General features: G+C 47.1%; 2 protein-coding genes across 3 annotated transcripts in view; one reads left to right on the top strand and one right to left on the bottom strand.

Moving 5' to 3' along the window:
- Window positions 1-2,938: 2,938 nt before the first annotated feature.
- On the top strand, window positions 2,939-10,280 carry LOC120868650 (respirasome Complex Assembly Factor 1). The gene is made up of 4 exons (XM_040247390.1): window positions 2,939-3,298; window positions 5,165-5,268; window positions 8,460-8,589; window positions 9,736-10,280. Exons 1-4 carry the CDS (start codon window positions 3,185-3,187, stop codon window positions 9,775-9,777), a joined length of 390 nt encoding a protein of 129 aa, XP_040103324.1. The 5' UTR covers window positions 2,939-3,184; the 3' UTR covers window positions 9,778-10,280.
- Window positions 10,010-19,732, bottom strand: part of SLA2 (Src like adaptor 2) — a 27,447-nt gene continuing 17,724 nt past the window's right edge. For both annotated transcript variants that reach the window (XM_040247382.1, XM_040247383.1), the window contains 3 exons: window positions 12,686-12,835; window positions 11,817-11,949; window positions 10,010-11,420 (listed from right to left, as the gene is read on the bottom strand). In XM_040247382.1, coding sequence (XP_040103316.1) covers window positions 11,255-11,420; window positions 11,817-11,949; window positions 12,686-12,835 — 449 coding nt within the window. In that variant the 3' untranslated portion in view covers window positions 10,010-11,254. The remainder of the gene's footprint in view (window positions 11,421-11,816; window positions 11,950-12,685; window positions 12,836-19,732) is intronic.

Below are 19,732 nucleotides of genomic sequence, written 5' to 3'. Positions count from 1 at the left end.
TATATGTTCTTATGACATATAATCGCCCCACTCCCCCCAAAAAGGACATGACCAACAAAGTAAGGAGGCAACGTACAGAATGGGAGGAGGCATTTGCAAACTACATATAAGGGATTAATATCTAGTCTATACATAAAACCCCTAGAACTCGACAACAAAAGCCCAAACGATTAGACTCAAAAATAGGCAAAGTATTGGAATGGACATTTCTCCAAAAGAGATAAACAGATGGTCAGCAAGCAAGTGAAAAGATGCTTGACATCACAATTCAAATCAAAACACAATGAGATCCCACTTTACACTCACTAGGTTGACTGTTTAAAAAAACAAATGTTGATGAGAATGTAGAGAAATTGGGACTCTTGTGTATTCTTGGTGGGAATGGAAAATAGTATAGCAATAATTCAAAAAATTAAAGGCAGTATGATATGATTCAGCAATTCCACTCTGAGTAGATACCCAGAAGAAGTGAAAGCAGAGACTTGAACAGACGCTTTGTACACTTATTCACTGTAGTATTATTCACAGTAGCAAGAAGGTGGAGGCAGCCCACATATCCCTCGATAGATAAATGGATAAACAGACTGTATACACTGTGGACATTTAAGAAAGTTATTATTCAACCTTACAAAAGAAGGAAATGCTGACATGCTATGACACAGATGAGCCTTGAAGATGTAACGCCAAGGGAAATAAGCGAGTAGAAAAAGACAAATGCTGCAATTACCCTCTTAACGGGGAACTCAGTCAAATTCAGAGACAGAAAGTAGAACGGTAATTGCCACGTGCTGAGGGGAAGGGAGAGTGGGGAGTTAATAGTTTAATGAGCGCCGAGTTTCAGTTTTGTATGATGAAAGTGTTCTGAAAATGGATGCGACCACCAGCAAATGTACTGCACTGGGTCACAGAGCTACACACTGAAATATGGTGAAATTTTGGACTTTTCTGGGGGGCCGGTGGTTAAAAATCCATCTGCCAATACAGGGGAAACAGGTTCAGTCCCTGCTCCAGGAAGATTCTACCTGCCTGGCAACTAAGCCCACGTGGCCCTAGAGCCCATGCTGTGGAACAAGAGACGCTACCTCAGTAAGAAGCCCATGCTCTACAACTAGAGAGTTCCTCCCACTTGCTGCAATTAGAGAAAGCCCAAGCTCAGCAATGGAGACCCAGTGCAGCCAAAAATAAATACATAAATAATTTTTAAAATTAAAAAAAGAGTAAGTCCTAAGAGCTCTCATCACAGGAGATTTTATTTTTCCTTTTTCATATTTGTCTGTCTTATCTCTTTATTGTATCTATCTCAGAAGGTGGGTGTTAGCCGATCCTACTCTGGTAAACGTCTCAAAATATACGTAAATCAAACCATCACGTCGTGGACCTTAAGCTTACACAGTGATGCACATCATTTTTCAATAAAACTGGAAGAACCTTATTCAGCACGAGTCTCCCCTTCCGACCCTAGCTTGTGGATTTATGCCTCACCAATAGCAGATGTGGTGGTTTCATCTCCTGGAATACTCTCCTCCTTTCCCCTCCCTCTTCCTCTCAACTCCTACTCTTCCCTCTGAGTTCAGTTCCCTAACAGCCCACATCAGATTCCCCATTACAATTCTCTGCCACTAGACCCAGCAGGCTAAAAACTTAACTTTTTCTGTCTTTGGTTCCAGGCCAGGTATTCTTCCAACATTCTGGGATAGAATGATCTGTCTCCAGCACTGCATGCCATCAGGGAGTCTGTAAAATAGGTTTTATATCAGGGATGCATGTCCAAACTGGAGTGAGCTGGTTAGGCTTTACTCTAGGTTTGCATAGGGGGAGATGGTTCAGAGGAGGGAGGGCTGATAATGTGAAAGTTAGAACGAAAGGTGTACACCCATGTCAGGTATATGGCCATCCCACCAGGTGCAGACAAAGTAATGTCTGTTGCAGTATCATCTTTGGCGCCCCTCTGGTTTGCGGGGTCTTTTTTCAGGTACCGGGGATTGAACCAAATTCCACGGGAGAGAAAGCATATCGAGTTCTAACTACTGGACCTGCAGGAAACTCCCTAGGGTGCAGATTTTGAAATCAGACAGACCCAGATACTAGCTGAGTGGTTCAGAGCAAGTTACTTTGCCTCTATAAATCTACCACACAGGACTCATGTGCCTTGTTACTTTGCACAGTGTGCGCAGGGCACCACCTGGCGGGCTGGCTGAAACTCTGATTATGGGCCCCACCCCAGAATTTCTGATTCAATGGGTCTGAGTGGGATCTGAGAATCTGAATCTCTAATCAAATTCCCAAATAATGCACCTGCTGCTGGTCCAGAACCACACTTGTGAACCACTAACCAAGCGCGTAGCAAGGACACGCTCGCTGGAAGAATGCTCAGATATTCTGATGCCACCTTTCTCCCCTGAGGAGTCTTCAGCTAGTTCCAACACGCTCGAAAGCCTTAGAAAATCATTTCCTCTTTTTGGATCTCAGGGCTCACATTTGTCAAAAGAGGACGCTAGGCATGAAGAGACACTAAAGTTACTACTACACAAAACAATGAACTTTCTTAGGTCCTAAGGGACTTGCAAGGTTCGGGGAAAACAAGCAAGGGCTAAACCCTGAGGGGCAACGTGGGGCCCCCGGGGAGCAAGGCTTGGGCTCCAAAGGACGCCTCGGGTAAGGCAGGGCCGTGTTCTGCCCCGCTGCTCGAGGGACAAGCTGTGGCGGATTGGATGAAGCTCCTGTTTAACCTCGCCTTCCTCGGTGACAACGTTCTTATGCTTCCGCTGCGCCTCCTCGCGCTCATGGCGTCGTCGTTACCAAGATTGTCCCTTCCCTCTCACCTTACTGCGGGGTCAGCGGAAGCTGGCCATCACGTCCCCGCGCATAGTGCGCTTGCGCCGAAGCGGCGTCTGTTCTTGCGTTCGGACAGCTGCGCGGCCGCTGATTGGCTGCGTATGCACGTCGGCGGGAGGAGGACGCGCGGCGCTGCGTGGCTCCGCCTTCCGCGCGCTTGGTCTCTACCGAGCCAACAGAGCCCGGGTGTTTGGCCAAGTGCAGGCTGCCGGAGGGGCGCCCCTGAACCGATCCACTGAGCTTGTCGCTTTCGCCGCCACCGCCGACCCGCGCTCCGTGACCCGCCACCCCGACCCCTTTTAGATCGGCCCGCGCGCCCCAGGCCCGGCCCGGGCGGCGCGACGGGAGGATGAGCGGCGGGCGGCGGAAGGAGGAGCCGTCTCAGCCGCAGCTGGCCAACGGGGCCCTCAAAGTGTCTGTTTGGAGCAAGGTGCTGCGGAGCGACGCGGCCTGGGAGGACAAGGTGCGGTGGGGACTAGCGGGGGCGCACGTTCGAGGAGCCAGCTGGGACTCGGGGACGAAAGGACGGGCCCGATCGTGCCCCTGCCCCGGTCCGGGCCTGGCCGAGTGTTCGGGGTGGCGGGGTGAACTGCGCGGGCCCAGCTGTCAGGCTCGGGGCTCATCACAGAGTGGTCGAAGGGTGAAATCGCCTGGGTCACTCGGGAAGCCGCAAGGAGGGTTGGAGGAGTTGTCCCCGCAGGCAGGTCGCGTGCCTGAACGGCAAGACTGAGCTGAGTTCGATTCCATCTCCGTCTTTTAGTGCCAGTAGGATCTTGAGTAAGTGACTGATGTTGTACCAGCGTCGTTGGCAGGAGCAGTAACCAGAGCAGACGTCTGTTGAATACTTACTATGTGTCCGGTTCTCTCTGTGTATCATCTCACTTGAGTCTCAAAAAAAAAAAAAAACTCTGAAGTAGGGTACCTGCTGCGTTAAAGTGCTTAGCACATAGTGAGGCTCACCAAAGGTGAGCTGCCATTGCTTTCCTGTCGAATGAGAAAACTGAATACCCTAATAAGTGTGAGAGTTAAGAGGGGAGACTGAGACCACTTTTCAGGGGTGAGCGTTGTTAGTTCATGTGTGTGGTGGGGAGTAGGGGTCGAAGAGAGACCACCAAATGTGTGTGAGGAATGGTTGGGGAACTTCAAGATGTCCTTACTGGTCACATGCATTCAGAAGATCTGAGTGTGAGCACTTCCCCACCTCTGCTCCATGGTGGGGAAGGAACTATTGCAAACAGCTTGATTCCAGTTGGCCTGAAAAGATTGTTGTACCTGCAATCTTTCCCCTTTTTTGGGGGGGGGGAATGATGAAATAGGTTTTCCTGGGGTTCCTGTAAGGGGGCGGGGGTGAATGGGAGGCACTTCCTGAAAGTGCCCTTGTCCTGCCCAGCTGCTGTGAAACCTTCCTGATTTGCTGTGTCATGGCTTTCTTTGTGTAAGGACTGGTTTCTGCAGTCCAGGGAAGGTTGGAAACCTCAATCTTCCATGTTCCTGTATGAAAATTAGTTGTGCTGGCACCTTCACTTCTGTTTCTAATTAATTCAACCTCTCCTTTGTGACTTACTTAGAATTCCTTGTGTGGGGAAGTGGTAGTGAATCGGTTCACAGTCAGCCCTTCCGCCTGTGGCTAGTCTGTCCGGGTATCCCCAGGTCAGATAACTGGCCAGTAGCTCAGTTACTGTCACAGCGATTTAATTTTTGTAGCTTCTGGGGGAAAAAAGGTAAATGATTTTTCTAAAATTTTCATCTAGAGTACAACACCCTGGAAGCCATCACTTAAGTAAATATATCATCTTTTTTTTAAACCACAATTTAGTACAAGAAGAATTCGAGAACCAAATACCATTGTCTTGGGAGAAAATTTCTCTGGAAGAAGAGTTTAGCAGGGAGCTTTTCTGCTAAACTTGTTCCTCACCTGTTACAAGAACTCTCTGACTCTGACCTCATGGACTGGAGCCCACCAGGCTCCTCTATCCATGAGACTTCCCAGGCAAGAATACTGGAGTGGGTCGCCATTTCCTTTTCCAAGGGATCTTCCCGACCCAGGGATCAAACCCACGTCTCTTATGCCTCCTGCATTACAGGCAGATTCTTTACTGTCTGAGCCACCAGGGACGTCCCAAGATAAGTAAATATGTATCATTTTTTTTAAACCACAATTTAGTATAAGAAGAAGATGTGGAGATTGGAGAACCAAATACCATTGCTTTGGGGGGAAATTTCTCTGGAAGATGAGTTTAGCAGAAAGATTTTGTTCCTCACCTGATACAAAAGGCTCTCTTGTGGTGCCCCCTCCAGATAACGCATGCATCCTCTCTTTTTTCTACAGGATGAATTTTTAGATGTGATCTACTGGTTCCGACAGATCATTGCTGTGGTCCTAGGTGTCATTTGGGGAGTGTTACCGTTGCGAGGTTTCTTGGGAATAGCAGGGTAAGTCTTCGGTCGTTTTCGTATTTTTAGGTTTCTCTGTGTGTAATAACTAAAGCAAAAAACTGGCCCCATGATGGCCCTCCTGGGTCTGATGCAGCACTCCTCAGTTCAGCAGGCTGGGAATATCTTGGGTCAGGCATGTTACCTTTATGAAGATCTGGGTTAGCTTATTCATTCATGGGTCCATAGTGACCTCATGCAAGAGGTTGCTATATTGCCTGTTGGTAACAGGCATCTAGTTCTGACATGGCCTTTGTTGTCTAGGCAAATGTGGGAGGTGGAAGAGCTCCTGTACCTGATAATCACTCCCTTGTGCACTGTGCTGGATGTCCTGAATCTTGGCTTTGGCAGAAGTTGTTTTAGGTTCCTACTTTTTTTTGGCCTTGCCACATGGCATGCAGAATCTCAGTTCCCAGACCAGGGATCGACCTCATGTCCCCTGCAGTGGAAGCACTTAACCACTGGACTGCCAGGGAAGCCCCAGGTCCCTACATTTTAAAGGCAGCGAGAAAGTAGGAGATTGGGTCCTTCTTCCTTTATTGTGCACCCGTGGCCAGTGGCAGCATTTGACACCAGCCCCTGGTCATCGCTCAACTTGTTAAGAAGTCACTGCATGCCCACCAGGTTGATTTTAAAAGATTTGTGGGAATGGTCTTAAGATGGGAGTCGTGGGCAAGTTATGATAGAAATGGAGAGGCAAACCTCTGGCCTTTTCACACAGGGAAAACAAACGGTCAGTACTCAACACTGGAAAATCATAAAGATGTGTTAGTTGTGATCACATGTCTTATTTCCTTACTCTGGGGTGAAAAGTGTGAAACCATTTCAAATTCATTTGAGTTGGCTGTTTTCTCAGAAGGTAACCAAAAAGGAATGTTCTCTCTCCCAGCTAAAGAGGGTTTTTGATTTATGATGCTGAGCAAACTATTTGTCCAAGGAAACCATAGGCTTTATCCTCCAACTCACTCTTGACAGAGTGGACATTTGATGAGGACTCACTGAGGATGATGAGATGCAGGCAGGACCTGGGGTTCATAGAGGTCTTCTCAGGGTGGAAGTGGCATGAAGATACATACCACATTTTTAGAATGTTGGTCACCCCATTTGAGCTTACTATGAGAAAAAAAGACAGATACCAGGAAAATGGCCAGAGATGGCAGAAGGCAATCGAAAAGCCAAAAAAAGTAGTCTCCTGTCTTCCCCAGATTGCTTTTCTAAGAGAGGGTAACAGTGGTTTGAACCCCCTGCACCTGTCTTGTCTTTCAGGAGCCCTGAGGGATTTCTTTGAAGTCACCCAATCTGGGAATAATATAGCAAAGACTCACGCTAGTCAGGGTTCCCTGGTGGCTCAGTGGTAAAGAACCCACCTGCCAGTGCAGGAGATGCGAGTTCAATCCCTGGGTCAGGAAGATCCCCTGGAGAGGGAAATGGTAACTCACTCCAATATTCTTACCTGAAGACTCCCATGGACAGAGGAGCCTGGTAGGTTACAGTCCATGGTGTCGCAAAGAGTCGGACACGATGAGCAACTCACACACACACAGACACAGACACACACACCCCCGCCCCAATCCAGTATGCTTGTCTCTTTGCCCATACATTTGCTGTGTGGTTCTCTCCTGTTTACAATATAGAATTGATGCCCATCCTTAAATTTCAGTGTGGAGACTTCCAGTCCTTTCCTTGACCACCAGACATTTAAATGCTGTGTCTCTGTGACTTCACTTTCTACTTAGTGTGTGACCCTTGGCAGGCAGGCCCAGTGTCCGCCATTTCCTCTCCCCCTGTCACCCTGTGTCTCTTTCACTTGTATTTCCCTTTCTCATCTCATCAAGCAACCACTTTTACAGTAGGAGACTCTAAATGAGCTTAGTAGCTGAGCCCCACTGACATTTCTAAGTTCCATTAGTAGGCTCTGTCAGGAGCCACTAACTCAGCCTGTCCAAAATGAAGCTCCTGTCAGAGGGACGTGGCCACAATGGTTGGGTCCCCAGATTTCTGGTAGCAGATAAGGATGTGGCCGTGACATAGCTGAGACGAGGACTGTAGTGTGCGTGATATCCCAAGAAAAACCACCTGTTCTTCCTGGACTCCCTGCTTCAGTTGCTGGACCCATGGTTCTCCCAAGCACTTAGGCGCAAAGCCTTCAGGGCTTCTTGCCTCCCCATTCAGCCACTTTCTCAGTCCCTGTCCTCAAACTTTATTTGTACTCATGTCCTGAAACAGGACTAAACCAGTCTCCCAACTCCTGTTCTTTCCAGCCTGAGAAAGCCCACAGTGACTACCCACACCCTGCCTCAAGCTCACCTTGCTCAGACAGCCTCAGGTCTATAGCACACCCCCTCCCCGCCTTGCACAAGGATTTACACTCCTATCTTCACACTGCCCTACCATGCCCTGCAGCAGCTCACACTTCATCTGCAGAACAGGAGGAACCTGTTCTCTTTGCATTTTCCACTGCAGCCTTCAGAAGGGTGTGGCCTAAGGCATATGGTCCGCTGTAAGTTTAGGTGCAGTTTTGATCCCTTTATGAATATCGCTTTTACGCAGCTGCAGCGCTAAGCAATCAGTGGAACACAGTGCGGTGTCCCTCTTCTCAGGATTCGGATTCCTGCACCAGTTAGATCATATATGACGGGGGTCAGAGACCTTTCTGAACCCTCTAGTTTCAGTCCACTCTGACTGTTGTTTTTGGCCCCATAGATGGTGAGCTGACGGCTGGCACTGCCACGTTCATCTCTGCATCCAGTGCAGTAGCTGCCAGTGAACACTCAGAAACTGTCTCCCATTGGGAATTATCAGGCGCTGCTTTACCATGCCCTTGCTTGCCCGACTAGGCCATGAAGCAGCAGCTTCACATGGGTCTTTTCCATGGCCACCCCCCTTCCCGAGCTGCAGCTACCTGGAGGCCGTCAGGAACTGGTCCTATTTGGGATTGTTCATCAGCCTTCTGTCTTACTTCAAGGGGGTACGAGAACTTACATATGCTTGCTGATCAACTAAAAAGAGGTTGCTTTTTTTTTTCTCTAACACAACCAAGTGGGCAGGTGTGTTTCATGGATCATTTCATTTGCCCCCATGACACGGTTAAGTGCAGCTGCCAGCCCTGACCGAGCTGGACCATGCTGGTGGGAGTTCTGGGTCCTCCACGCCTATGGCTCACGTTTGGTGCTCGTCCTCCCTTGCTCCAGGTTCTGCCTGATCAACGCGGGTGTCCTGTACGTCTACTTCAGCAACTACCTGCAGATAGACGAGGAAGAGTATGGCGGCACGTGGGAGCTCACCAAAGAGGGGTTTATGACATCGTTTGCTTTGTTCATGGTGTGTGTCGTTTCCTGGCGCTCTCAGTTCTTCAAGGGGAGCCCTTTGATGGTTACACTGTGTGATTTGTACCGTTTTTCCAAGACTCCTGAGGCTGGAGGGCCTTTCTTGACTTATTAATAAGATGTGGGGTGATCTCCCTGTGGTGAGTGAATGCAGGGCTTATTGTCAACTTCTGCATCCAATTCTCAACTCTGGCTGCATATTGAAAACTGGGAAACGTTTAACACATATATTCATAATAGCCCCCAAGTGGAAATTTTTTGCATTTGCCATCACCTGACAAATGGCTGGATAAAATACTCGGCCATAAAGATGACTGAAGTACTGGTGCAGGCTCCAACGTGGATGGGCCTTGAAAACCTGATGCTGGTGAAAAAAATACAGACACAAAAGGCCACATGTTGTGATGCCGTTTATGTGAAATGGTCAAAAGAGGCAAACCCATATGCATAAAAAGTAGATTAGTGGTTGTTAGGACAGGGGTGGAAAGGGAAATGGGAAGTAACTAATAACGGGAATAGGTTTTGTTTCCAGGGTAACGAAAATGCTCTAAAATGTTTTCACAACTCTGAATATACGAAAAACCTCTGAATCGTATATACTTTAAAGAGGTAAACTTTATGAACAATGAATTACAGCTCAAAGTTATATTTTAAAAGTTACAGACCCTAGCCCAGACCAGTGAAATCAGAATCTCTGGGTGGTGGCACCTGGGCATCTCTGTTTTTAAAGATCCCAGAGGATTGCCAAGGACAGTCAGGTTTGAGAACCTCTGCTCTGACATGAAGCTGACAGGGTGGGACGTGAGCTCTCTTTTCATGTGTTGCTAATTCTAACACTTGCTAGCAGTACAGTTGGCTTGTCCTCCATCATTTCCACATCTGTAACGCAAGCCCTCGCACTGTTTGGCAGGAGGAGAGACTTGTCCAGGGTCCTTTGGGAGCACAGCAAAGTGGTCCTGGGTTCTACTGGAGACATCTTGTTTTCAGTGAAATTATGTAAGCCCCCAAGCAGCTCGCGCGTTGGCTAGTCCCCGGGAAGTCCACCGTGCGCACTTTGTTAAGACGCTTTTGTTTGGTGGAGTAGGAGCCTATGTTGACTCTCGGTGAAGGGACCTGTAAACATTGCTTCTTTCCTGTCTAGGTCATCTGGATCATCTTCTACACTGCCATCCACTATGACTGACGGTGCACGGCCCCAGCCTGCTCCCTGTCTGGTCCAGAGGACCCTCTTAGTCACAGCACAGAAGCATGATTGGTAGGGGCTCCCCAGCCACGTGGAACCCGGAAGACCCATGTTTCCTGGACCGAGAATCAGTGTGTTGGGCGTCTGTCTTCTGCAAGGGTTGCGACCTGAAACTTTTTAAAGAACCATCCACCTTTTGGAGAAGCACTTTTGAACTGTCCATCGCCAACCGTTTCTTCTTGGAGACCATCATGAGATACCTGTTTGCCAATTGGAGCTGTCCTTTAATTTGCTGCACCTCTGGATCTGGATGAAACATTAAATTGTCTTCCTTCTCCATCAGGTGTACAGTTTTTAAACTACCAATCATGGGCATTTCAAGTCTTCTGAAAACAGTATGGCAGTATGTGCATGGTCCATAGCACAGTACAAGCAGCATCTGATAACGATTTTCATTGTAGAATGTTTTCAGATACTTGAATAAATCAGATCTTTAATTGAGACCCTGTTGATGATACTGGTAAAGCCGTTCCCACCTCCACTCTAGCTTCAGAACCCAGTAGGGCAATAGAGGCGGTGGCCTCCCCTCCCCTTCTTCCCTCTTTTCTCTGCTCACTTAGCAGCTTCAGCCAGGCCCCTTTCCTTTCATGGGCAGCAGGGAAATGGAGGACTGGAGTTGGTACAGGCAGTGGCCTTGATATTGTGGAGTGAAGGCTCACCACCCTCTGATGCCCCTGCCCAGGGAATGTGACTATAACCTCGCCTCAAGTGTGCTGGGCTCAGATGGTGTCATTTTGCATTTGGCCACAAGGTGGCGAGGCTGCTGTAGCCAGAAAAGCGTAGTCAGGTTCAAAGGATGAGCCACACAATGAAACAGACATGAGAGCTAGGACTGTCCAGAGAAGGGCCTTAACGGGGATGTGGAGGACCTGGACTATCAGAGGTCTTGCTCTTGGCATGGCGGTCAGGTGGGAGCTGGCCAGCCCAGGTTCTGCTGCTGTTTAAGCCACCTAGCCCCTCTGCTTTCCTGTTCTTTCCAGGCCACAGTCCACCTTCAGAGGTGTGGTAGCATTCTGAGAGACTGGTCAGTTTTCTTTAAATAGTTAAACTTTTCTGCCTTGATGCTGGTGGTGGTTTTCTACCTTGTGGGAGGAGTTGTGGGATGGAAAATGACTCTTGACAGGCAGGAGATGACACTGGAAATCCCAAACTCAGGAACTGGCTGGGTCAGACCCCAGAGGACATCTGGTCTCTTTTTGGAGTCCTGGCCCTGTTCTTAACTGCTCTAGACTTGAACCAGAGGTTGCAGGCCAAGTCATCGTGCTAGGAGGAGGTTAAGTGATTTCTTAGGGCTAAGAGGGGAAGGAACAGAGGATACTGGTGGGACCCTGGATGTGCCTCTGTGTCCCAGCCCTCCCTTCCCCTCCGTGCAGCCTTGCCTCTGGGGTGCTCGCTCAGGTTGAGCTGAGATGGGGCTCTAGGTGCTGCAGCCTTGGTTCCCCTTTCGCCGTCTGCTTTCAGCCTTGGCATCGTCCAAGGAGGTGTCATCAGTCAGGCTGATGTAGGAGTTCAGGGCCTCCCGGAGCCCCTCACTGAGGAGGGACTCCTCCCCTGCGGCAGATGCTTCAGAGAACAGGAGGGAGCTGTGGAGAAGGGACAGAGCTGGGTCGGGAGCTTCAGCCTCCTCCCCGCCCCTGCCACACAGTCCCTGCTCTCAGAACCTGCTGAAAACCCCCTGGTTTCCTGTTCCCTATCAGATCAGACCCCTGCTTGACCTCACTCAGGGCTGGTATTCTGTGGTATCCCATCTTGTCTGCCCTTCCACCCTGGCCACCCTGGTGTCCAGGCATGCCCAGTGTCCGTGCCCGCTTTGGCGTCCCTGCTGGTCCCCCAGCAGACCCACTGAGCCTGGGCTGGCCTCCGAGTTCAGAGGATGCTTAGTGGCTCCCAGGCGTCCCTGAAGCGACGCCCCAGTCCAGGCTCCCAGGGGCGGGTCCTTCTAACTCTTTGTTCCACTTCCCATTCCAGGACCCCCTCACCTGTCCAGCTCTTTCCAGTTGAGTGGTGTCGCCTGCACAGTCACAGGTGGGGGTATGGCCTTGCCAGGGAGTGGGCCAGCCCTCTGCAGGGCACAGGGCTCCTTGAGGAGGCAGCAGATGTCATCCGCCAGCTCTGAGGAAGAGACCTAGACCTTTGACCTGGCTGACTCCAGCCCTGCTTCCCTCGCCAACCAACCACCCTCACCCTGACAGCCTTCCACACTTGGCTAGTGGGATTGGGAGCCCCAAACTGTTCATCTGGAAGCTGAGATGCAGTCAAAGCTTCTGGGCTAACTAGGGAGACTTAATTTACTGTGTGATTTTTGGGTAAGTTGAGGGACCTGTTTGAGCCCCAGTTTTCTGATTGGGAAAGTGCTTTGGAAAGAAGAAAGCTAAAGAATGATCAGTCTCCACTTGTTCGGTTGGTATCTGCTGCCTGGAACAGCTGTCCAGAAACCCCCTGATCAGTTTTCTCAGCAGTGGTCTTTCTTCTCTGCCTCTGACACTGTGCTGTTAAAGGACAGGCAGCAGAAGATGCTGAGAACTGACTAAATTCCACAGTAACAACAGCTGTGGGCCTAATTCCTGCGGAGAGAACCGTGCCAGCCGTGGGGGACCTTGACTCAGAACCACAGTGGTGGGTGAGGTTCTGGCCTACACACCCACAGGACATCTGAGTGGGTCTGCTGGTGTGAGATGAAGCCAGGGCTCCCAGGCTGCATTATTTGGCACAGGGACTGGCGTGGAGAAAGGGGCGGTCCCTCTTCTGTCTGGATATTCTCCAGCAGGTAAAGTGTCCAAGAGATGACTGACTGCCCCCAAAGCCCAAATCCCCATCTACTCTCATAGGAGGCAGGGGGCGGCCGTACCGGAGTAATGGTCCACCAGGGCCAGGAGCGAGGGGAAGGTGAGGCGTGGTGAGATGTACAGCCAACCATTGTCAAGGCGCTGGATCCTGTAGTGTCTGATCCGGTCCCAGGAGGCAGGGCGGCTGAGGCGGACCGACAGGGAGTAACAGCCTGAGGAGGAAAGGCTATGGGTAGGACTAAGGCCGTGCTGGGGCCCAGCCCTGCCCAGGATGGGAGAAGGAACATGTGAAATGGCCACAGAGAGTGGCCACCAGGCTCAGACAGAAGGGGAGGCAGAGGGGAAAGACAGAGACTTGCTCTCTTGTTCGCCAACAGCAGCACATTCCTAACAGCTAGGGCTCTCCTGGGGATCCGAGGAGACCAGGCACACAGAGCGCTCAGAACAGGGCCTGCCACAGCTGAAGTGAGCATTGTTACAAAGACCCGGTGGACAGAAGTGTTTTAGAACGTGATCAGTAGACGGCAGCAAGGATGCGGAGAAAAAAGGAATTCTTAGCCTGCTTGTGGAAAGGTAAGTCAGTATAAGCCACTTTGGAAACAGCTGGCATTAACTAGTCGAGTTGAACGTGCCCATACCTCACAACCCAGTGGTTCCATCCCAGCATGATCCCTTGCCAATACAAAACCAAAAATATTCAGAGCAGCATTGTTCAGAAAAGCCCCAGACTGCAAAGAGCCCATATGCACTCAAGAGAACGGCGGATTCTAGAAAGTAACACTATTCAGTGACAGTGGTAGTCGCTCAGTAGTGTCCTACTCTTTGTGACCCACCCCATGGACTACTGGCCTCCAGGCTTTTGTGTCCATGGAATTTTCCAGGCAAGAATACTGAAGTGGGTTGCCATTTCCTTTTCCAGGGGATCTTCCTGATGCTGGGGTCAAACCCAGGTCTCCTGTGTTGCAGGCAGATTCTCTGCCATCCGAGGCACCAGGGAAGCCCCACTATTCTGTAGTAAAAGTTAATAACCACCATGCACACAAGCATAGGTGAACGTTTAAAATAATGAGCAGAAACAGCAAGTCACAGGCGCATACGTTCAGTATGATTCTATTTATATGAAGCTCAGAGGCAGCCAAGACTGTATTGACTATATTGCATGTGTGGCAAAGCTAGGAAGAAAAGAAACTGATCAACACAGTGAAGCAGGCAGGGGGCTTCAAAGGCAACGACACACAGTTTCCCACCTACGCTGATAGGTGGGCATGTGGGTGTTGCTTTTATTAGTCTGTAACCTATTGCTGTTGTTCAGTCACCAAGTCGTGTCCGACTCTTTGCGACCCCATGGACTGTAGCATGCCAGGCTCCGGTGTCCTCCGCTCTCTCCTGGAGTCTGCTCAAATTCATGTCCATTGAGTCAGTGATTCACGTCCACCGAGTCAGATACATAACCATCTTGTCCTCTGCTCCCCTCTTCTTTTGTTTCCAATCTTTACTCACATCAGGGTCTTTTCCAGTGAGGCGGCTCTTTGCATCAGACGGCCAAGGTACTGGAGCCTCATACGTGAATGTCATACATGCTGACGCAAGTGACAGAACTTTTCCAGCTTTTCTTTTTTTTTAGGGGCGTGGTGCATCCTAAAGGAGACCAGTCCTGGGTGTTCATTGGAAGGACTGATGCTGAAGCTGAAACTCCAATACTTTGGCCACCTCATGCAAAGAGTTGACTCATTGCAAAAGACCCTGATTCTGGGAGGGATCAGGGGTAGGAGGAGAAGCGGACAACAGAGGATGAGATGGCTGGATGGCATCACCGACTGGATGGACATGAGTTTGGGTAAACTTCAGGAGTTGGTGATGGACAGGGAGGCCTGGCGTGCTGCGGTTTATGGGGTTGCAAAGAGTTGGACACGACTGAGCGACTGAACTGAACTGGTAGTTTTGGTCATGCCATGTGGCTTGTGGGCTATCAGTTCCCAGACCAGGGATTGAAGCTGGGCCATAGCAGTGAAAGCCCAGAATCCTAACCACTGGGCCACCAGGGAACTGCCTGTTTTAGTTTTTAAAATAAACTTTATTGAGATATAATTTATATGAAATGAAAATGCAAATGTTTAAAGTATACAGGTGATAGGTTTCAACAAAAAACAGATAACTGGCCAGGGTTGGAAAATAGAGGAAAAAAGGACTATATAAAACTGTAACTATATAAAGTCAGGCCTAGAATAGTAATTTTCAGCAGATGACGATACATATGAGAGCTCTCTGTAACTTTAACGTGGGATTCATTTCTTCAGTCAATACTTCATCAGAGCGAAAGGGGGCCTCCCCTGGTGGCTCAGTGGTAAAGAATCCCCTGCCATCACAGGAGACATGAATTTGACCCCTGATCCGGGAAGATCCCACATGCCGAGGGGCAGCTAAGCCCGCGCGCCACCACTATTGAGCCTGTGCGCTACCGCCCAGGAGCTGCAGCTGCCGAGCCACATGCTGCAGCTTCTGAAGCCGCCTGCCTGCAGCCTGTGTTCTGCGAGAAGCCACCACAATGACAAGCCCACACACCACAATGAAGAGCATCCACAGCTAGAGAAAGCCCATGCGCAGCAAGGAAGACCCAGATCAGTCAAAAATAGATAAAATAAAACTATTTTTTTAAAAAGCCAAACAGGAAGAAGGTTTTTTAGTGGTATAATGGTAATTTATTATTACTATCTAAGCAGGGCAAAGACTAATAGAGTTTTGCCAAGAAAATGCACTCGTCATAGCAAACACCCTCTTCCAACAACACAAGAGAAGACTCTACACATGGACATCACCAGATGGTCAACACTGAAATCAGATTGATTATATTCTTTGCAGCCAAAGATGGAGAAGCTGTATAGAGTTAGCAAAAACAAGACCGGGAGCAGACTGTGGCTCAGATCATTAGCTCCTTATTGCCAAATTCAGACTTAAATTGAAGAAAGTAGGGAAAACCGCTAGACCATTTAGGTATGACCTAAATCAAATCCCTTATGATTATACAGTGGAAGTGAGAAATAGATTTAAGGGCCTAGATCTGATAGATAGAGTGCCTGATGAACTATGGAATGAGGTTCGTGACATTGTACAGGAGACAGGGATCAAGACCATCCCCATGGAAAAGAAATGCAAAAAAAAGCAAAATGGCTGTCTGGGGAGGCCTTACAAATAGCTGTGAAAAGAAGAGAGGCGAAAAGCAAAGGAGAAAAGGAAAGATATAAGCATCTGAATGCAGAGTTCTAAAGAATAGCAAGAAGAGATAAGAAAGCCTTCTTCAGTGATCAATGCAAAGAAATAGAGGAGAACAACAGAATGGGAAAGACTAGAGATCTCTTCAAGAAAATTAGAGATCCCAAGGGAACATTTCATGCAAAGATGGGCACAATAAAGGACAGAAATGGTTATGGACCTAACAGAAGCAGAAGATATTAAGAGATGGCAAGAATACACAGAAGAACTGTACAAAAAAGATCTTCACGACCCAGATAATCACCATGGTGTGATCACTCATCTAGAGCCAGACATCCTGGAATGTGAAGTCAAGTGGGCCTTAGAAAGCATCACTACGAACAAAGCTAGCGGAGGTGATGGAATTCCAGTTGAGCTGTTTCAAATCCTGAAAGATGATGCTGTGAAAGTGCTGCACTCAATATGCCAGCAAATTTGGAAAACTCTGCAGTGGCCACAGGACTGGAAAAGGTCAGTTCTCATTCCAATCCCAAAGAAAGGCAATGCCAAAGAATGCTCAAACTACCGCACAATTGCACTCATCTCACACACTAGTAAAGTAATGCTCAAAATTCTCCAAGCCAGGCTTCAACAATATGTGAACCGTGAACTTCCTGATGTTCAAGCTGGTTTTAGAAAAGGCAGAGGAACCAGAGATCAAATTGCCAACATCCGCTGGATCATCAAAAAAGCAAGAGAGTTCCAGAAAAACATCTATTTCTGCTTTATTGACTATGCCAAAGCCTTTGACTGTGTGGGTCACAATAAACTGTGGAAAATTCTTCAAGAGATGGGAATACCAGACCACCTGACCTGCCTCTTGAGAAATCTGTATGCAGGTCAGGAACCAACAGTTAGAACTGGACATGGAACAACAGACTGGTTGCAAATAGGAAAAGGAGTACGTCAAGGCTGTATATTGTCACCCTGCTTATTTAACCTATATGCAGAGTACATCATGAGAAACGCTGGACTGGAAGAAACACAAGCTGGAATCAAGATTGCCGGGAGAAATATCAATAACCTCAGATATGCAGAGGACACCACCCTTATGGCAGAAAGTGAAGAGGAGCTAAAAAGCCTCTTGATGAAAGTGAAAGAGGAGAGTGAAAAAGTTGGCTTAAAGCTCAACATTCAGAAAACGAAGATCATGGCATCCGGTCCCATCACCTCATGGGAAATAGATGGGGAAACAGTGGAAATGGTGTCAGACTTTATTTTTTTGGGCTCCAGAATCACTGCAGATGGTGACTGCAGCCATGAAATTAAAAGATGCTTACTCCTTGGAAGAAAAGTTATGACCAACCTAGATAGCACATTCAAAAGCAGAGACATTACTTTGCCGACTAAGGTCTGTCTAGTCAAGGCTATGGTTTTTCCAGTGGTCATGTATGGATGTGAGAGTTGGACTGTGAAGAAGGCTGAGCACCGAAGAATTGATGCTTTTGAGCTGTGGTGTTGGAGAAGACTCTTGAGAGTCCCTTGGACTGCAAGGAGATCCAACCAGTCCATTCTGAAGGAGATCAGTCCTGGGATTTCTTTGGAAGGACTGATGCTGAAGCTGAAACTCCAGTACTTTGGCCACCTCATGCGAAGAGTTGACTCATTGGAAATGACACTGATGCTGGGAGAGATTAGGGGCAGGAGGAGAAGGGGATAACAGAGGATGAGATGGCTGGATGGCATCACTGATTCGATGGACGTGAGTCTGAGTGAACTCCGGGAGTTGGTGATGGACAGGGAGGCCTGGCGTGCTGCGATTCATGGAGTCGCAAAGAGTCAGACACGACTGAGCAACTGAACTGAACTGAACTGAAGGATCTAAAGCTATCTGTAGCTTTCATTTATTGAGTGCTTACTATGCACCTTTTATATGGGATATAATTCTCATAACCACCCTATGAGGTAGGTACAATTATCCCCACTTTACAGATGAGAAGACTAGCACAGAGAAGCTGGAAGATGAGGCAGTGGCCCTGTCACTTAACCTTTCCCTGTGGAATGCCAACGATATGCAGGAGGGAATTTCCCAAACCGCAGGCACTGCTTGGTTTTAGGAAGCTTTTACTTGGAGGAAGTGGTCTAAATACTCCATTAAAAGGCAGAGATTTTTCAAACTGTATTTTAAAAATACAACTACTGGTCAGGGAACCAGATCCCACATGCCACAACTAAATAAATATATATTTAAAAAACAATACAACTACTTGATAAACACATTTTGACTATTAAAACATAGGCTAAAAGTAAAAGATGAAAAATATGTATCATGCAAACATTAATCACAGGGCGGCTGGAGTGATTACATTAATATCAGAAAAGTAGAATTCCGGACCAACAATATTATCAGAGATAAGAGGATGTCCTGCATTTGCATGCACTCAATCACAGAGATTAAAGATACAGAAGCAAAGCCGAGAGTATCAACAGAAGAAAGAGACGTCCATAATCATAACTGGAGATTTCAACACTCCTCTCTCAGTACTTGATAGGATAGAAAATTAGTAGGGAAATAGAATAGTTGAACAATGCAATCAGCCCATTTGGCTTAATTAACAAACATTGGACCCAACAAGTGCACATGGAATATTCAAGGCAGACTGTAGACTGGGCCATAGAAACAAATTTAAAAGCACTGAAATAATTAAAGGTATGTTTTCTGACTACAACAATTAAATTATAAATTAATAACAAAAACATATGTGGAAAATGCCCAGATACTCGGAAACAACCCAGAGATTGAGGAAATTACAAGCAAAACTAGAAACTATTTTTAACCAAAGAAAAATTTGTGAGCTCAGCTAAATCAGGACTTAAAAGTACACTTGTAGCTTTAAACCTCACATTTGAAGAAAAGAAAGGCATAAAATAAAGTTTCTACCTTAAAAAGCTGGAAAAAGTAAATTTTTGTAGAAGGAAATAAAGCAGAAATAAAAAATAGGAAACAATAGAGAAAAATCAAATGCTGATTCTTCGAAAAGATTGATAAAATTGATAAACCTCGAGCTAGATTGATCAAGAAAAAAAGGAAAAAACCACACACACACATTGCCAATATCAGGAAGAGGGGACATCACCATAGAATAGATCCTATACACATTAAAAGGGTAAGGGCATGAACAACTGTATGCCAATAAATTCTACAGCTTGGATGAAATGGACAAATCCTTAAACGACACAAATTACCAACACTGATGCAAGAAATAGAAAATTTGCATAGACCTATATCTATTGCAGAAGTTGAATTCATAATTTTAGAACTTGCTGCAAAGATGACTCTGGGCCCAGATGGCTTCACTTGTGAGTCCTATCAAACATTTAATAAGAAATAATTTCAATTTTATACAAATTCTCTTAAAATAGAGAAGGCAGCATTTTCCTACTCATTTTATGAGATCACCAATTAACTTGCTATAAAAACCAGACAAAAACATTATGAGAAAACTACAGCAATATCCTATATATATACATATATACACATATATATAGACAAAAAAATCCTTAACACACTGTTAGCAAACTGTACCCAGCAATACATAAAAACGATAACACAATATGACTAAATTGACTTTATCCCAGGAATATAAGTTGATTTAAAAATTGAACATCATTGTTAACTCACTATATCAGTAGAATAAAGGGAGGGGTAGGGAAACGATCACCTGGAGAAATGTAGAAAAATAATTTGACACAGTTCAATTATGATTTTTTTAATACTAAAACTACAAATAGAAGGTGTAATAGTTTCCTATGGCTGCTGTAACAAGTTACCATATATTTAGAGGTTTAAAACAACAAAGGTGGATTATTTACAATGCTGGGGGTCAAAAATCTGAAATGGGTTTCACTAAACAAAAATC

Source organism: Oryx dammah, unplaced genomic scaffold (genome assembly GCF_014754425.2).
Source record: "Oryx dammah isolate SB20612 unplaced genomic scaffold, SCBI_Odam_1.1 HiC_scaffold_10, whole genome shotgun sequence".
NCBI classification, from domain to species: domain Eukaryota; kingdom Metazoa; phylum Chordata; class Mammalia; order Artiodactyla; family Bovidae; genus Oryx; species Oryx dammah.
This window is presented reverse-complemented; position numbering and strand designations above follow the sequence as displayed.